At 42.4% G+C, this 17,969-nt stretch overlaps 1 protein-coding gene across 1 annotated transcript; it reads left to right on the top strand.

The window, feature by feature from the left end:
* Positions 1-2,180: 2,180 nt before the first annotated feature.
* Positions 2,181-9,880, top strand: dera (deoxyribose-phosphate aldolase (putative); the record flags this gene model as incomplete). Its single annotated transcript, XM_034863928.1, has 7 exons — positions 2,181-2,379; positions 3,058-3,153; positions 3,273-3,407; positions 3,807-3,935; positions 6,342-6,454; positions 9,207-9,356; positions 9,494-9,880. Coding segments are annotated over 7 exons (879 nt in total), but the record flags the coding sequence as incomplete, so codon positions are not given.
* Between the last annotated feature and the right edge of the window lie 8,089 nt (positions 9,881-17,969).

A 17,969-nucleotide genomic window follows, 5' to 3' on the forward strand; every position in this document is an offset into this window, starting at 1 on the left:
CAGTGGCAGGTGTGTGTGGACAATACATACTAAACATGCATTTGGTAGCTCTGACTTCCTGTTGCCAGAAGGGGACGCTAGGACTATGAATGAAGTTTGGGGCAGATGGGACACGTGATTATGGATCCCACATAACTTCTAGGCAAGTCCCACCCTATGAAGCAGCTCGATTGGTTGGGGTTAGGCATTGACCTTGAGTGGTTAAGGCTAGGCTAGCCGATTGGTCAGGGGATAGGACCTGAACAAATCGGGTTAATTTACCTTGTGTAATCAATACTAGTGTGTGAATGCTATTGAAGGGGGTGCCTTAACTCAAAGTTGCGTGGGTTTCATAATAACACAGGGACAATGTACAGTTTAGTTACAAACCACTTCCTGTGTCATGACCTAACATTAACGTTTGACACCTTGCCATGTCCACTCCATTCCACAAAAGCTACGCTTTTTTGGGGGCGCGTCTAGCTCACCCAGTAAGAGCGTGCACCCCATGTAGGCCGAGGCAGCGGCCCCTGGTTTGAATCTGACCTGCAGCCCTTTGCTGCTCGTCATCCCCCATCTCTCTCCCACCTTTCTCTCTATCCACTTTCACTCTGAAAAAAGCCCCCCCAAATTTTCTTTGTGCTATTTAGCTCTGGTCTGCAGAGGTTGTGCTGACCAGTATTAACCCTTGTGTTGTCTTCAACACATCAACACTTTTGTTGACGCTTTTTATTGATGTTTTTAACTTTTTCTCACGTTTTTGTCCCTTATTAATGACCAAATTTTACTAAATTATTCAATTTTACCCAGTGTTTGAGTTAGAAAAGCAGAAATTAGGTATTATTTAGACTAAAATTAAAGGAACGTATCGTGATGGATAATCACAGACTGGAATATGTCAACTTTTACTCAATCCTATTGCAAAACCACTTCAATTATTTTTTGCAACTACTATAAAATTGAATAAGACACCACAAAATGAATGAAAGTAGAGATTTGTACTTGCCAAAGAGCGTTGTGTGGAATCAATCATGTTATTTTGGGGAATTTAAAAGAACATTGCTATAGGAAAACAGGTCAATTTAACCCGAGGACAACATGAAGGTTAAAGCCAATCAGGTGAAATTTTTAGGAGGAGTTTGTGAAAGTACAATATCTGTAAATGGGCAAACAAATCCCCAAAAAGGTAATTAATGCAAAATGGCTGGGGTAGTTCTTTCTGGCATTAAATCCATAACTGAATGAGAGGCCTTGACTCACACACATTCTTGTGCGTGCGGTCTGGGGACAGGAGCTGTCATATGCCTCGTCTTTGAATGGAAACTGTATCCATGTCTTGTCCCTTCTCCAGGACTCAGCCTCAGAAAAGTACTTTTCAAGTGTCCATTTATTGCGCGTTTCATGTCAGGCGAAAGGACTGCAGAATCCGCCAACTCCTCCACTGATGAAACCATAGAAAAGTTATCTCGCCTGATTCAGTCCCTCCATCTTGTTTTCTTGTTGTACAGCTGAATGGCATGTGTAAAGTTGGAGAGCTCTCCAGCTTTTGCTGAATTCCTCATCATTGTCTGTTGGCCTTGGAGAGACTGCAGACGAGCCTGACAGTATTCCAGCGGTTTATCTTTCAGGTGGCCTTGATTAGTCTCCAAGTGTTGCTGCAACTTTGATGGCTTCATGCCTTTGAGAGTGCTGCTGCACAAATAACACACATCGGCAATTCAGTTCCTTGGCTTTCTTGAAATCCAAGCTTTGGGTGGGTTTCTGACTCTTTCGTGATTTCTCTCTCTTACGTGTACCCTCTCCCGTAGGAGCAGGTGGCGCCCCCCATCACCTGTGGCCTCGGACGAGGTGGACGGAGTAACATTAGCGTTTGGGTTCAGTGCTCAAGGCCTTACTGTTACTTATTGCATCCATTATTATAACAACCTAATAACCCAATTAACCTAAAAGGCTAGCTTTTAGTAATGTCAATATTCATCTCCCCTACCTAAAAAAACGACACATTTAGGGGACCCCCTGCAGTACCGTTGTGGACCCCCAGTTGTACATCCCTGGTTAAGGTATGGCTCAAAGAGGCTTTTTTTATCAGTTTGGACATGATGATGGGCCCTGATTAGGAGTGGGGAGTACAAATAAAGTCATAGAACATGGTATGTTAAATTGGAAACATTGCTAACCCTTCCCATAATAACGACATGTGAGATGGTGTGCCAGCAGAGAGAGAGAGCGTTGATGTTGTGTTTGTGGTGCAGGCGGCCTGGCTGCTGAAGGCTGTCACATGCATCGACCTGACAACTCTCGCTGGAGATGATACACCGTCCAACGTCCACCGGCTGTGTCTGAAAGCCATCCAGCCGGTCCCATACCACCTGCTCAACAAGATGGACATGCACTACCAAGGTGTGCTGCCAGAGACATCTAGGCAGCTGGACGTCCTGTTAACACTGGTCACCGGGATGGGCTACTGTGATTTTTATGGAAACTTCAAGGAAAACTAACACACAACAAATAATCTCTCAATACTTAATTAATCAATCAATTCTTTGGTATATACGAGATATTCAAAAATAGTGAAAAATACAGATCCCAGAATCTCATTTTACCAACAGTTAAAAAGCCAAAAAACTTATTCTGTTAACTATGATATAAAATAGGGAAAAGCATACCACTTGTATTTGCTTTACAAATGATAACAAATAAGTATGACTGGCGTTTAATCTGCTTTTGATTGACTAACTGATAAATTGGCTTGATAGTTTCAGATATGCGTAACATAGTACAGACATAATACAGGTTAATTTGAGTTTTATTTTTTACAGAGTTTATCTCAGTAATGATACGTTAAAAGCTGTAGGAGCATGGTGACATCAGGGCAAACAGGTCGGGCAGGATAAGAAAGGGCAGCAGTCAGACGATGCGACGGGCCCCCGGGGTTTATCACACTTTTATAGACAAGGCAAAGTTGGACAGGGAAATGTTACTTTTTGGTCATCTCAGACTGTCTGCTCTGACTCCGACCTGCAGAGGGCGACACAGACCACTTCATCCCCATCTTTGTTGTTTCTGGCTGTGTTTCAGGACTTACTACTGCAGCCGTGTGTGTGTATCCGTCTCGGGTGGCTGATGCCGTTCGGTCACTGAAAGCCGCCAACTCCAGCCTTGCTGTGGCCTCAGGTAGGTCACCTGACGCTGAGTCACAGCGACAGGAAGCGTCTGCTGCCGGAGGGACAAATGGTGAGCTGAAATGTGTTTGTAGAACATTAATAAGACTTGTGTTCTTCCTCGTCTCCCAGTGGCCACTGGTTTCCCAGCAGGCCAGACACCACTGGAGACCCGGCTGCAGGAAGTCCGCTTGGCGGTGGCTGACGGAGCCATGGAGATTGACATCGTCATCAACAGGACGCTGGCGCTCACGGGACAGTGGGAAGGTACGCTGAGATATTTTTGATTTCCAGTGAGTTATGTTGACTATGTTCATGTTGCTTGTTCAGTTTGCAAGCTCTATGTAGCGTGTAAGCCACTTAACTGTTCAGACAAGACTATGGACATGGCGGTTTGATTATAATAATTTTTTGTGAATTTTAGTGGTACATTGCGAACAAAGGTCAAATATTATATTGCAGTCGAAAAATGGAGCAGCAACCTGTGTTTAAAAAAAAAAAAATGTAAAAATTCAACCGTGACATCAGAATTGAAAATGTAATCCTAACGAGGACCCCTAGTTCTAGAAGGTTCAGCCTGTGTACTGCTGATGTGCTGACGTTTTGTTCCCATTTTGTTCATGGATGAAGTGTGTTTAGTAAGGCTTTCCTTTTCCCCCCTAACAGCCATGTACGACGAGGTGCGTCACTTCCGGGAAGCCTGTGGGGACGCACACATGAAGACCATCCTGGCTGTGGGAGAACTGGGAACCTTCACCAATGTGTACAAGGCCAGCCTGGTAGCCATGATGGCCGGTCAGTCTGCCTGTCATAGTTAGTGGTTGTGTCATTTCAAGGATGAGTTGCCATGATTATTTACAATGAACAAACATTTTAGCATTTAGGCTTTTTTATGTTTTTTAAACTTAATTCTTGCAGAGGAAGTCTCTCTTTTATAGGAATGCCCTAATCACATTCACACAGCAACACATTCATACCTGACTTACTCTCCTCTCTGAGAGTGAGATCAGAAGAATGTTATCAGTCTGGCAGTTTGGAGATCTTTCCCTGCAGCAGGAACTGAACTAAACTAACTGATCTTGGATACATGTTTCTACAATGTGCTGTAATATAGCTGTTGCCTTAAATATAAATGTGTGTCTGACTATGAGCCTTGTCAAGGTGCCACCCTAAAGATGTGTGAAGGTCCCTGGATGGCTCTGTTAGCTGTAGGAAGCAACACGGCAGCTGGAAAACACCTTCTGTGACCACTGTATAACAGCACAGTGTCTTCAAATGGCTCGATATATTTATCAAAGTTCACGTCTTTAAACCAACCAGGACACCATTTATCCCAAATTATATCTATAAATCTGTTAAAGAGTCAGAATTGTAGTACTGCGTGTAAATTGGCAGTAACATCCCACAGCTATCCAGCTGTTGGGGGGGGGGTCCACTCTGCTGAACTGGCTGTGTAGGGATCTTGCCCGTTCCCCATCAGACGAATGGCTGTTAAATGATAGAACATATCTTGTGCTTCCATCAGGAAATATGTTATAATATGCATAATCACAACAAAGGTTTTTATGCACAAAGAAAATCAAGCTGAGGAACTTCTCCCATTTCAGTCACGCTACATGTGTACGATTGCAACCCAAAGTGCAATTGTACGTCTCCTTTCCTTCTGTTTTACACATGTAACTACAGTGAGTGTGTCAGCGGCTCTGAGCCCTGCCAAAACACGGGTGACCTCCACTCAATACTGAGCCTGAACGCATCTTCTGTAGACAGAGTGAGGATAAAGGCTGCAGCCACTTAGCCTCCCGTATGGACACATGGGCCACTGTCTGAAAGCCTCTTCTTATCTGTCAGCAGCTGGAGCTGAAGTAGAGTTTTGGACTCTGTGTGCTGAAACTTGGTAAACTGAGCTGATGTTCAATGATGTTAGTGGCTGAGCCGGCTCACCATTTCAGTTTGGTTACTGAATGACAGCGCTCAGAAAGGCAGGCTGCCATCATGCGTGAGGTTTTAAGAGGTCTAAAGTTGGTAAAAGGCTTGGTCTAATTCCTGCGGTCTTCCAGCTTGTGGCGCTGCTGCTTATGCTTTTCTTTTAGAGGCCCTTTCTCACACACACTCACACATGCACACACACGTGCGCATGCTTAACTAGCCATCACATAATAAGCCGATTAGAGAACCAAATTGTCAGGGGCTCTGATAGAGATCATTATTAAAATGCATTGCTTTTGTCGACACACTCGCTCCTTAATCTCCCCTTGTTCCTATGAATTGCGTATGAGATTCCTGAAATTGAATGATAATTTCACCTATTAATCTCTGATGCAGGCTATTTTACTCTGCTGTTCCCTGCCAGTATCTCCCTGCTCACGCAAATGAATAGAGCTTCATTACCGCCACCCGCATTTAATAACCGTTATCCATTATGTGGTAATTAAGACTCCCCATAACGAATCTTAAGGATTATGCCAGTTTGAGGAAGAGGGGAAAGAGGCTGAAAGAAAGACCTGACTGGAAAAACACATAGAACATTTCTTTAATGAACTGGAAAATGTTCATCTTGTTCTGTTCAGTAATGAACAGTCATTATACAGCAAGGCAGAAGGGATGGTTTTTTTTCCCTGCAGCTCCCAGTTTGTGGGTAATCTATTAAAGAGTGTCATTTAATCTTCTATTTTTATCAGGAAAGCTGATAAAACATAATTGTCTGAGAAGGAAGGGAAGGAAAAATGAATGATTTAATTGATGAGCATGCAGCTGCCCTCATCAGCAGCATATGTTCCTGTCCGTCCTCAGACTGTCAGAGTAATGTCCCCTCTGTCCTCAGCCAGGTCCGGCTGTCAGAGTAATGTCCGCTCTGTCCTCGGCCAGGTCCAGCTGTCATAATAATATCCTTTCTATCCTCGGTTAGGTCCGACTGTCATAATTTTGTCCTGTCTTTTTTCAGAATATCAGAGTAATGTCCTGTCTGTCCTCAGGCTGTCAAAGAAATGTCCTCTTTGTCCTCGGCCATGTCATCCTGTTAAAGTAATGTCCTCTCTGTTCTCACCAAGTCCAACTGTCAGAGTAATGTCCCGTCTGTCCGTTTGTCAGAGGAATGTCCGACTGCCAGAGTAATATCCTGTAGAGCAGCTGAACACACTGATGGATAAAGGAAGAGTCTGCTGTGTTAAAGAGTACATGTCACCTGTTTTACCCTGACAGGTTCGGACTTCATCAAGACATCCACAGGAAAGGAATCTGTCAACGCCACATACCCTGTCGCCATAGTGATGGTGAGGGCAATCCGGGACTACTACTTGTGTACAGGCCATAAGGTACAGTACATGTACTTCTGCCTTTTGTTTACCACTTCTCTAACAGCAACATAGTTCCTTTTAGTAAGTCATCTACAGTCTAGTTCTTTTCCCTGTTGGATTCATACAATAAGTGAGTACACTCTGTAGCCTGGATGCTGATCGAATTTAGCCACACCCAACATTTGAGGTTGGGAAGTTCAATCTAGACTTGATCCGTTGTGGAGCAACTATGTTCGAACCAAACAGACTGTCAGGGCGGGCTTAATACGATGATGGATAGATGATGATGATAATAAACAGTAATGTAATCAACCACAACACCAAAGAGCGCTTGGTTTTGAATTTGTTTAGAAGAAAGATGGCTGCTGCTGGTGAACTGAGATGTGTAGATTCCTCCATGGCGTCTGTTATGGAAGATATCAACAGCACATTCATTTTAAAAGCGGAAGAGAGAACCGTGATCAAGGCATTTGTTGATCGGAAAGATGTTTTTGACGTCCTTCCAATGGGATTTGGCAAAAGTTCAACATAGGGTTCATACTCTGTTGCTCTGATTGGTTGTAGGTCTATCCAACTGAGTGCAGAGGCGTTTTCTTTCCTGGCTGGGTTTAAACATGCCCCATAATCCCAGCCCAGTGGAGTAGTATCTGGCTCATATTCTGACTAGAATCTGAGTATGACATCATTAGGCTGTCCCCTCCGTTGCTCACACTGTAGACTGTCATGCTGTTACACATTTAGCATGGCAGAAGGTGGATCAAAAAACAGACACAGAAACAGTCAAAAGAAGTGTTTCCTTCATTACACAGGATGGTTTGAAATAGGGATGAGCGAGTACAGCATTATCTGTATCGGTTTACCACATGTATTATCTATATCCGGAGCCGTACTCGGACTGGGCGGGGCCTAAACCGGAAGTGGTCAGATTGAACCAGGAAGTGGGTCGGGTTCTCTTGAAATGTTAGGGGCTTTAACCGGTATGTTATTTAAGCATGCAATTGATAATTGTTGATAAAAAATTGTTATATTTATTGCTGATTTGAAAACTATTTACATGACAGCATCAAGCTTCAGATCAATGGTGTTGTCATGGTAACAAACAAACTATATACAGAACGTTTTGCTACAATGAATACAACACATGCCGTTGCAATTATGAAGTAAAATGTAATGAACAAGAGTTTTTATACTCAATATAACATTCTTTTTATCTTTTTATTTTTTTATGATCAGTGTGATTTCTTTTTTTTTTTTTGTTCTTTTTTATTTATTTTTTTCCACACCAGGTAGGCTATATGTGTGTGTGTGTGAGTAAGTAAGTAGCAGCATGTCTGAAACCCACGTTCACCAGAAATCTACTGGTTACTATATAAGTACTATAAACCGAAGTTAAAAACAAACCTGAAGCTGAAGAAACCCTAAACGTTAACAAAACAGATCCGCAGACCCGATTGACTGCCTGCCTAACGGAGCGGGAGCGAGAGAGAGAGAGCGAGAGGCAGAGGGAGCGCATTTCTCCATGTTGTGTGTGTGTGTGAGATTGGTCCGAGCGTGTTTGTAGGCGGGGGGGGGGGGGGGGGGGGGGGGGGGGGGGGGGGGGGGGGGGGGGGGGGGGGGGGGGGGGGTTGGCGCTGTGATTATCACAGAACGCTGCGCGGCCAGTTGAGGAGTTGTATTCAATCCGAGCACGGATATTGACTCATATTACTCGTAAAATACTTGTACTCGGCAAAGGTGCTTTATCCGTACCGGATACTCGTTTCAGCCGGATACTCGGATCACCCCTAGTTTGAAATATGTCAATACTTTAGACCGTGATGAATACAGTGATGGGTTTTTATTTAAGTAAAAGATGTTTAGCCAACATGAGGACTTGCATTATATGCTCATGACCTTATTTAACCTGATTCAAACATAAATGTCAAATCTAAAGTCAGTTTCTCTGAAATGTGTGTAATGATCTTGTAATGTGTGCACATATCTGACTCTATTGTAGTGTCAGGAGATCTGTTGGGAACATTAAATATTCACAACAATGTACTACAGTTAAAAAACAAACGTATTACCGTATTATAGGCAGAGTGTCTCTCAAATGCTTATGTAGGAATTAACAAGTGTGGATGGAACTATAAACCAGAATGATTCTACTTCTAACATCAAACTAACTACTGCAAAGAGTTCAGGCAACGCACTGTACAACTGCGGCAGAAGACAGGGGTGTGCTAGCTAGCTAAATTACTATTATATTAATTGTCTATGTAGACACTTATTGTTATTGATTAATTTGTGGGTTAGCCTAGAGTTGTTAACAGTGATCAAAAGAATCATACTAAAAATAAATGAACGTGTTGAACGGTGTCGTAATCTTACGTTACCCACAAAGAAATGCATTAGCTACTTGCTACAAAAGCACTTTTCCTCTTCCTTCAGGTTGGTAGCGGAATTGTCTATTACTGGTATCATTACCATTATTCTTATGTCTCATTCCAACAAGTAAATGAACCACTGAAACGATTTTGGAAACATTATTTTAAGGTACAAAATAATCTTCGCTGTTCGGCCAATCGATATTGAAATCAATCAATGTCAATAAATAAGGTCTCTGTTGTGTAACTGTTGCAAAGTGGGATGTAATCAATGACAAAACAATGCCAAAAAAATGATTTGAGGTTTGTATCGAATCGTGGGTCAAAAATCATACCAAACCATACAATAAATAATAAATCCAGTGGAGTATGTGTCATGTGACAGAGGTATGTGTGTTCCTCAGGTGGGCTTTAAGCCAGCGGGGGGGATCCGCACCGCTCACGAGTCTCTGCTGTGGCTCACACTGATCAAAGAGGAGCTGGGACACGATTGGCTCTGCCCGCACCTTTTCCGTCTCGGAGCCAGCAGCCTATTGGCTGACATCGAGAGGCAGGTGGGGGCTACAGACAGAAACACACACTGAACAAACACAATACAAACTTACACTCACACGCTACTATTTCTATAGCTGACTTTTCGGCCAATACCATTTTTGATTTTCTTTTTACCCATTTGTTCCTGCCTGGACAGATCTACCATCATGTGACAGGACAGTATGCGGCCTATCATGAGCTGCCAATGGCCTGAAGCTGTGACTTCCTGTTTTAAATGACTTCAGACTCACCACCCAAGCCTGATCGTGTTGTTCAGGGCTTTAACTGAAGACTGGGACCAGTGTCTGTGACACAAAGAATGGCTTCTTCAGAAGCATATTACTGTACTACATTATTCACTTGTCACAGTATTTTGTTTCATAATAAATTGTATCATTGTGAATGATGTGCTGAGTTACACCTAATTTGCTTCATGTGAAGTGGGAAAAACTAGTGATTTAAATCTATTTGTCCTTCAAAACCAGATAATGTGTTTAACTCTGGTCCTTGCTGATTTTTCACAAAATAAAGTCTGCAAACATAACTTAACTGACGGCTGTTGTCACCACTTCTACCCAGTTAATCTTTAACACAGGGTTATATTGTAGAGCAGAGAAATTGCGACCCAGATGACATTAAAACCAGGGTTACAGTTTAGAGCTGTGCTTGAATGTATATGCCTTTGATCTCATATTTGGAGAAAACTGTGATAAATGAAGGGATCACTCTTGTGTTTATGCTGCTGCGTGATTGTCCCAGCGACGTGTGCTGAATCTCTTATGGGCGCGTCTTTGCTCTTAATTTCATTAGGGGGGCGCTTAACCAACTGAAGAGCGCCGAGGATTAATCGGGGGTTAAACGAGTTTAAAAGATCTCATTGAACAGCTCACAAATGTGAGGCTTCATTTGAAGACTGAAAACTTTCTTCTTTCTTTTCTTCTTTAATGAAGATATCACAGGCCTCGACCTCGACTGGAACAGAGGATAAATGAGTGAATTAATAAGGGTGTGGGGGGGGGGAGTTTTTGGGAGAAAATGTGGGATTAAATGAGATGCTGGTGGGAGACAGTTGTCTCCAGGACAGGGGTGGAAGGCTGGGAATGAGGCCATGCTCTGTACGAAGGATAGCTCGCTGTTTGACACAGACACATACACACCTTTCAATGTTATTCTGCAGAATAGTTAATTATTAATAAGTCTGTGCTCTCCTGAAACTTTGAAATACATTTCTATTTCAGTTTGTCTGCTGCTTGCTCTATATTTCTCAGTTCAACACAAACTAATCTCATTCAACTAATGGACTCGATTTGCTGTGTATATCTTAAACTCCAAAGATTTGTACTGTATATACTTATTTAAATGTCTGATAAAGTTCAAAGACAGTATTTAAAAAGTGCAATCCACACGTTTATTACAGTAAATAATGTAAACACTAAGTTTGTTAAAGCCCTTGATATTGTCTTTAGTTTGTGTGATTTGTTTCTGACTTTCATATGAATGTTTCCACCAGACTTGGTCAGTGCTCATTATACTACATGGATTGAAGTAGTAAAATATGTAATTCATAAAAGTTTATGCATCACCTATTTTCAACATCACATACAGGAAAGAACAGCTGGTTAAATCTATCAAATCTTGTCTTGTTCATACTATACCATGATTTATTGCTTATCTTTGTTGAGTAATACAGAGGACAAAGTGCATAAAAAAGAATCGCATATTAAATCGCAATATTGGTGATAAAAACAAACAAATCGAAATCAGATTATTTTCAAAAATCCTTCAGCCCTAGTTTCAAAACTGGTTGGATTTCTCTGTGATATTCCCCCGCCCCAAGGCTCTTTGTTCATGTTCTGGTGGATGAAAGCTTACGCTCTGGACATTAGGTGAGTGAAGTGAAAAGTGGTTCAAAGCTCTTGAAAAAGAATGAATGTGAGCATTTTAGTTTTTTTTAGGCCAATTATTATTCCTATGGTTTAAAATACACTTCCATGCTCAGGATCCAAGGTGTAGAAAAGTCCCCTCTGTGAGTAGCCTTCCATCACTGCTGTTAAAGCTCCTGGGAGCAGAGATAAATCAACAACGCAGACTTCTTTTCTTGTTTATTCTCCTTGTACTTTGCACTGCTGGATACTTGTTCCAATGTGTGGCAGGTGTTTTATCTGTAAACTGCACAGATGTTTGGCCTTCAGGTGTGGTTAATGAAGCTGTAGCAGGTCTCCCTGCCACCGTGGGTCAGCCTCGGCACTAACCACAGCCAAGACTGTCCATCCACAAACGGTATGTATTTTCTCACTGCTCACACATTTACAACATGGAATCACACACGCGGTGACCGTGTGACTCTGTCTGCCCGGCTACTGTCAGGCGCGCAGCCCGTTGCTCCAAACTTTTAACAAAGAACAAACAAAACAGTAGCTATGTTCCATCCACACTTTTTTTTTTTTATCCAAGTTAAGGGATATCAAATGAAAAATACCTTATGGAAACAGTAAAATTCGATGGAATTTCATGAATATGGACTCAAAGGAAATACGTTCGGTCTCATCGGATTTTCTCTTGATCCATATACTGCTCATGCGATAATCCCTGATGGAAATGTTATTTGCCATTAAATAATGAATTGCATTGAAGTTATAGGTCATTTTATGGTTGCAACCCACCACAAAATGAAGAATAAGTTTTAGTTCATTTCTGGCCAATATTTCCCCATTTGTTTGCACACATGTCGGGCGTCAAGAAAGACAGATGGAATTGGACGAATGAGGAGACAAGAGACTTTTTGAATTAAATTTATCAGGAACTCGCTAAGGAAATGGCCGACAAAGGTTAGGACAAGCCGTGTGACGTCCTCCAGAGTAAATGGAAGGCGCTCAAACAGCAAGAAAAGAGATTTGCAGCGGTGCCGGTGAAAAAACTAAAAGGCAAGTTCCACTTGCATCATCATTGCGATGTGTTGATAGTGTCTTTGTTGTCTTATTATAGCTTGATATGTTGCTATCAGCTGGGACATAAGCACTACTACAACTTGTCCAATATTGATCATGTGTTGGTAGACCGCGCGACCCGTTTTGTCAAAAGTTTGTTTGCAGATCTTGCGATTAAAATTTCTAAAATCAATTTGATATACCAATGTGATCACAAAACAGCATGTGATGTCATAACGCATAGGTTTTTTATTGGCTTTAAAGCCGTTGGATGGAAACGCACTTTCACCAGCTTTAATTGCATGAGTTGTTCTACCAAACTTCAGATAATTTGATTAACAAGTGGATGGAAACTTAGCTAATGTCTCAGTCCAGTGTCCTGCCTGTGAGGCTGGGAGTCATTTGAAGCTCCCGCACCTGCTGCATATGAAGGGAGAGTTTAGTTAGTCTAATAAGAATCAGCTGAAACCGCTTACTCACCTGCACCGCTCTCCTGCTCTATCCCCACACCTGTCTCACTGCAGCTGATTGCAGGCCACGCTCACCTCCACACACTTATGTCAGGATAAGAAGATAAAAACTTTCTGTCACGACTGACAGAAATTTGTCTTTGCCAGGGACAACTCAAATTAAATATTATACATTAAAGAACATAAAGAAACATAATAACAACCAGCTGAATGGAGCGTGCTGATAGCAGTGGGGATAAAGGATTTTTGTATATGTGTTTCCACACAAATGGGACTCTGTAGCGTTGACCTGGAGGGGGTGGGTGGGATCCTCTGTGATTATTGTTGCTTTCCTGAGTGCTGCTACTGAGTTCTGTTAGGGGGCTTTAGGGTGGGAGCCAATTATCTTGCTGGCCTGATTTACTATTCAGGCCATTATAATTCGATGTTCATAGTCCAAAGAATGAAAGAAGTGTTGACTTTACAGCAAAACAGTGCTCTGTGTGAGCAGGGATGATGGAGTGAGCCCCTGTTGTGTGCTCTTGATGGATTAATCCTATTTACGTTCTGGCGTGTAGATCATCTCAAATCTGGACCATTGGGCAGCACACTGCCACCCGATGACACACACACACACATATATATACATAAATAAATATATATACACACAAATATATATAAAAAAGTGATTGTCCCCAATTTTCCAAATAGATTTATTCTATTTATAAAGTGCCTTATTCATGTATTTATTGTTAAACTCCATACATGGCAAGTATACATTTAGTTTCTAATGCTCAGGACTAATGAGAATAAAATTTGCATCTCAATCATGTAATGGTAGCTGAGTCTGGATATGTAAAAAGCTTGTTTGTCCCATTGGTGTGCCACGAAGACACACAGCGGGCTGTTCCACTTTGACCACAGCGGTTAGGACAACATGAGCTTGTTGGACCGGTGGAGGTGGCTGTTGCAGCAGCCGTCGCTGATCCAGCCGCTCACACCTGACAGGTCGACTCGCTCAGATTGATTACTATGCTGTTGTTTAATTCATCAGTGTTTCTTTAGCCGGCAGCAAGTGTTAAAGGAATCAACACATTCTGAGCCCCCCCCCACTTCATGATGGAGAAAAGATGGCCTGGTGGGGGACAGTGGCAGTAATGGCTAGACTATCCATTATGAGTCCCCGTCATGCTGTGTGTGGCTGCAGAAGACGCTACACATGCTTTTATTAACATTGCGGGATGCAGCGCTGCTATTGGTCGTAACAGCCAAGGAGTGATGCCAGCGTGTGTGACCAATGTCTCATGTCCCGTAAATAGATATAGATATATCTATACTGTATATATATAGCTATATATCTATGTAAATCTCTATCTATCAATCTATCTATAGTCTATATATATATATATATAAATATAAATATATAATAGTGTTGGTTTATTCATTTTTTATTTTGATCTGTTATGTATACTTTATATATACAGTATATTTAAAAGATTAAAAATGAATAAACCAACACTAGTTTGGTTGATATTCCATGGATTGGACAAAAAAAAAAAGATTATATAAAGAACATCTGTTTTTTCAAATGAACCATTTATGTGTTTATGTGTACTACCTTATGTCATGACATACATATACTTGTTGTTGCTGCTACAGATGGCATCTACAAAAAAGCCAATCAGAATACAACATGAATGCAACATACACCACCTGGTTCAACATTTGGTCCGTGCCGCTTTTGAAAAGCTTTACAAGCGGTGTTGTTAAGATGATGTTCGTTTAAGATGATCATTAGCCCCTGCATCACACTGCATTGTTTTCCCATCAAGAGCCATCAGAGGCATGCTGGACTGGGGTGTAACCTTCTTGGCTGCATCTTGAAGCCACGAACCACACAGCTTTGATCACAGATGACTGAACAGCTCTCCATCCATCATGTGCTCAAATATCCGAGCAGAGGCTGATTCAAGGCTGGGCAGCTGGAATCCAAAATGAGAATAATTGGCCCTCAGACGGCGATGATATTAATGATAGAATTAGAGCAGCCTTTGGTTTCCTTTGAGGCACAAACAGGTAGTGATAGGTAATACCGGGAGACTTCACTCGTGTCAGCCTGAAGCTTCTGATGCCGCGCTGATCCCACACACTCGCTCAGGCTCATTTCCCATGGTGCACCCTGCCTTTGACGCTGACCTTGGTTGGAGGCACCCTTGTGGTAAGAGAAGAGATGGAATACATGTTTGAAAGATCAAAACAGTCCAGGATCACCTGTCTCCACGCAGGTTTTCCAGTCCGTGTTCATTAGAGAAGTTGATTGAGCTCAGCTCCCAGACGCAGCGGTGCCCTGCAACAAAATGACACCGTGTACTAACCGGTATCTACTGAACACAGACTGGCACCATGCTTTATTCAGTCCAGACTGCTGTGATGATTTGTAGTGGGCCAAACACTGATACCTGTAAGTTGTTCCCCAGATGTTGGAATGACAATCCTTGAAATAAATTGGTCCAGGAGTTGTTTGGGTCCACTGAGGACAGGCTGACAGTATTTCACGTGTGACCCATTCACAGCATATGGGCCTTTTCACACCTACAGTTTGTGATGGTGGGAAATCATTTCTTATGCATATTTTGTCATGGTATAGTTGCTATTTCATTGGTAATGTGCTATTTGTGCAAGTGAAGACTTTAGTGAGAAAGGATTACAACTGGTTGTGTGTGTGTGTGTCTGCATGTTTGCGTGTGTGAGAGTGTGCCCGCATCTTTGAGAGGAAGTGATTGTGTTAGGGAATGTATGAGCGGGAATAGCATATGGAACATTTATATTTATTAATTTCAATATTTATTCGGTACCTTTCTTAAAGATTACTTTTTGGAATTTTATTTCCACAGGATAGATGAGGGAATGTCATGCAGTAAAGGGCCGCAGCTTGGATTTGAACCTGCGGCTGCTGCGTCAAGGAGTAAACCTCTATATGTGTGCTCTACCAACTAGGCTAACCCAGCCACCATGTATCTGCACCTTGACCTGAAGCTTGGAAATAAACAATAATGTCTTTGGTTAGTTTTATTACTTAAGGAATGGAAACCTACATTTGAAGGTATGAAACACAACTCAGATTTTAAAGTTATACAGCATCCTTTGAAAAATGTTGAGCAATAAAAACAAGTCTGCATTAATTCATAAGAACATGATATATAACAAAGGGGGTTCATGATGTCTCAGGTGGGCCTGCGTTGGTTTCAAACTTCATTCTAAAGTCCTCGAGCAAGAATCGGAAATTCAGAAAAAGAAAGTTGATGCATTTATTTATTCAGCCATGTTTACTCCCATTCATTTCCCCTCCAGGACATGGCTGCATCTGTGCGGGTGCTTCCCTGAGGGAGAGGGGGTGTGTTGGGCAGAAGCTTCTTTTAAAGCTCCAGGCTTTGTTCTCATTGGATGTTTGTGTGGGCCCACTGTTGGGGAGAATTCACAGCGCCTTCCTGTGGCAACAGCTTCCTTATGTATTTTGGATGATGCAGATGCACACCATGAAAGCCTCCCCCTGTCCAGGAGGAGAGCCCAGGTACAGAGGCCAAAGAGGTTCTAGGAGCTCAGGGAAAGATGAGACAGGAGGGAGGAGGGCTGCACCAGAAACACTCAGAAGTTACACAGTAGTTGGGAACTTCTGCAACCCAAACACTCTGAATGTGAAGACACCTAAATCTAATATCTGCTTTTCCCTAACTCTGCTCTCAGAAATGTAACCCTGAAATCAGTTTGTGGATCCCTAGGTGGAGGATAATCAACATTCAGCTCAAGGTTTTGGTCAATAGCGTAACCGCAGTGACGCACAAGGCCCCACTGAGACAGAGATTTTTGATTCATGGCCTGGTAACATAAATCTTAAGAAATCTCTGTCAAATAACCATGGACAGAATAATTGTTAGCAACGGGAAATCTCCACGGAGTCCTCAGAACTCAATCTGAGGCTTTGAAGTGAGCTCTGACATTGGAGAGAGTCAAGGGCGGGAAGGGGGGATGAAGGGCTTCTCAAATGAAGGAAGATGGAGAAGGAGCGTTCACCTCAGAAATGATAAGCAGTGCTTTCAGGTGAGAAGGGGGTTGTTGAATATCTGCACTTTGAAATAAAACAAGTTCTGTTTGTAAAGGTGGGGGGGGGTCTGAAGATTAAAAAGAGAACAGTGTCATCCCCCTCAACACAGCCCAGTGGCAGAACACAACACAGCTCCTCCATTTTGGACAACCCCTCCCACCCCCCCCCCACATCCCACCCGCGCACCATGCAACACATAATGTGTGATGCTGATTACCTTGTTGTGGTCGGTAGCTTGCTCGGGCTCCCTGTGCATGCTGGGAGAAACAGCTGGGAGGCTGATTAGGACTCGATTGGCCTTCAGCAGCACTTACAGCAGCTCTTCTGCTCTATTATTCAGCCACTCATCCCCAGAATTATTACTGAACTTGGTTTGCTATTGAGTTTGTTAGTCAAACAACTCCATAGTGGCAAAGCCCCAGGGATTGATGAGAGCCGTCCATAAATGCTGAAAGCTCTGGGTGTGGAGGGGATGTCTTGGTTGACATGCCTCTTCAACATTGCGTGGAGGCCTGGGACGGTGCCCAGGGAGTGGCAGACCGGGGTGGTTGTTCCCCTCTTCAGAAAGGGGGACCAGAGGGTGTGTGCCAATTACAGGGCTTTAGCGTTAAGACGCACCGCCCTAGATGGGCGCTGTGAGGGGCACGGGCACAAGGGGACCACTGGTGTGAACAAAGCACTTAAAAAACCTGAATTGGTTAGATAAATGCTGTTTAAAAGAAGGCCAAATGTTCAGAGCAGTGTAAAAGAACTGGACAGGACGGACAGGAGAAAAATAAAAAGGTCACCTCCGCTCTTGCTCCTCTCCCGGAGACATTACCAAATCATTCAAATAAATTATATGTAGAGAGAGAGAGAGAGAGAGAGAGAGAGAGAGAGAGAGAGAGAGAGAGAGAGAGAGAGAGAGAGAGAGAGAGAGTTATATAAATAAATAAATGAAATGCCTGGTGTCACAATACAAAAGAAATTATATTTAAACATATTAAAATCATTATTTGACATAAAATAAATTTAAGACAACATTTAAAAGTTCTAAAATGCTGTCTGAAGTACATACCCCCAAGGATAAAAAGTACACATACCATTAAAAATTTGTAAATATGTGCTTTGTTAAAAAGTGCTTGATGAGTGCCAGATAATAAATAACACATAATT

The sequence above is a fragment of the Etheostoma cragini genome, chromosome 23, assembly GCF_013103735.1.
Source record: "Etheostoma cragini isolate CJK2018 chromosome 23, CSU_Ecrag_1.0, whole genome shotgun sequence".
Lineage (NCBI taxonomy): Eukaryota > Metazoa > Chordata > Actinopteri > Perciformes > Percidae > Etheostoma > Etheostoma cragini.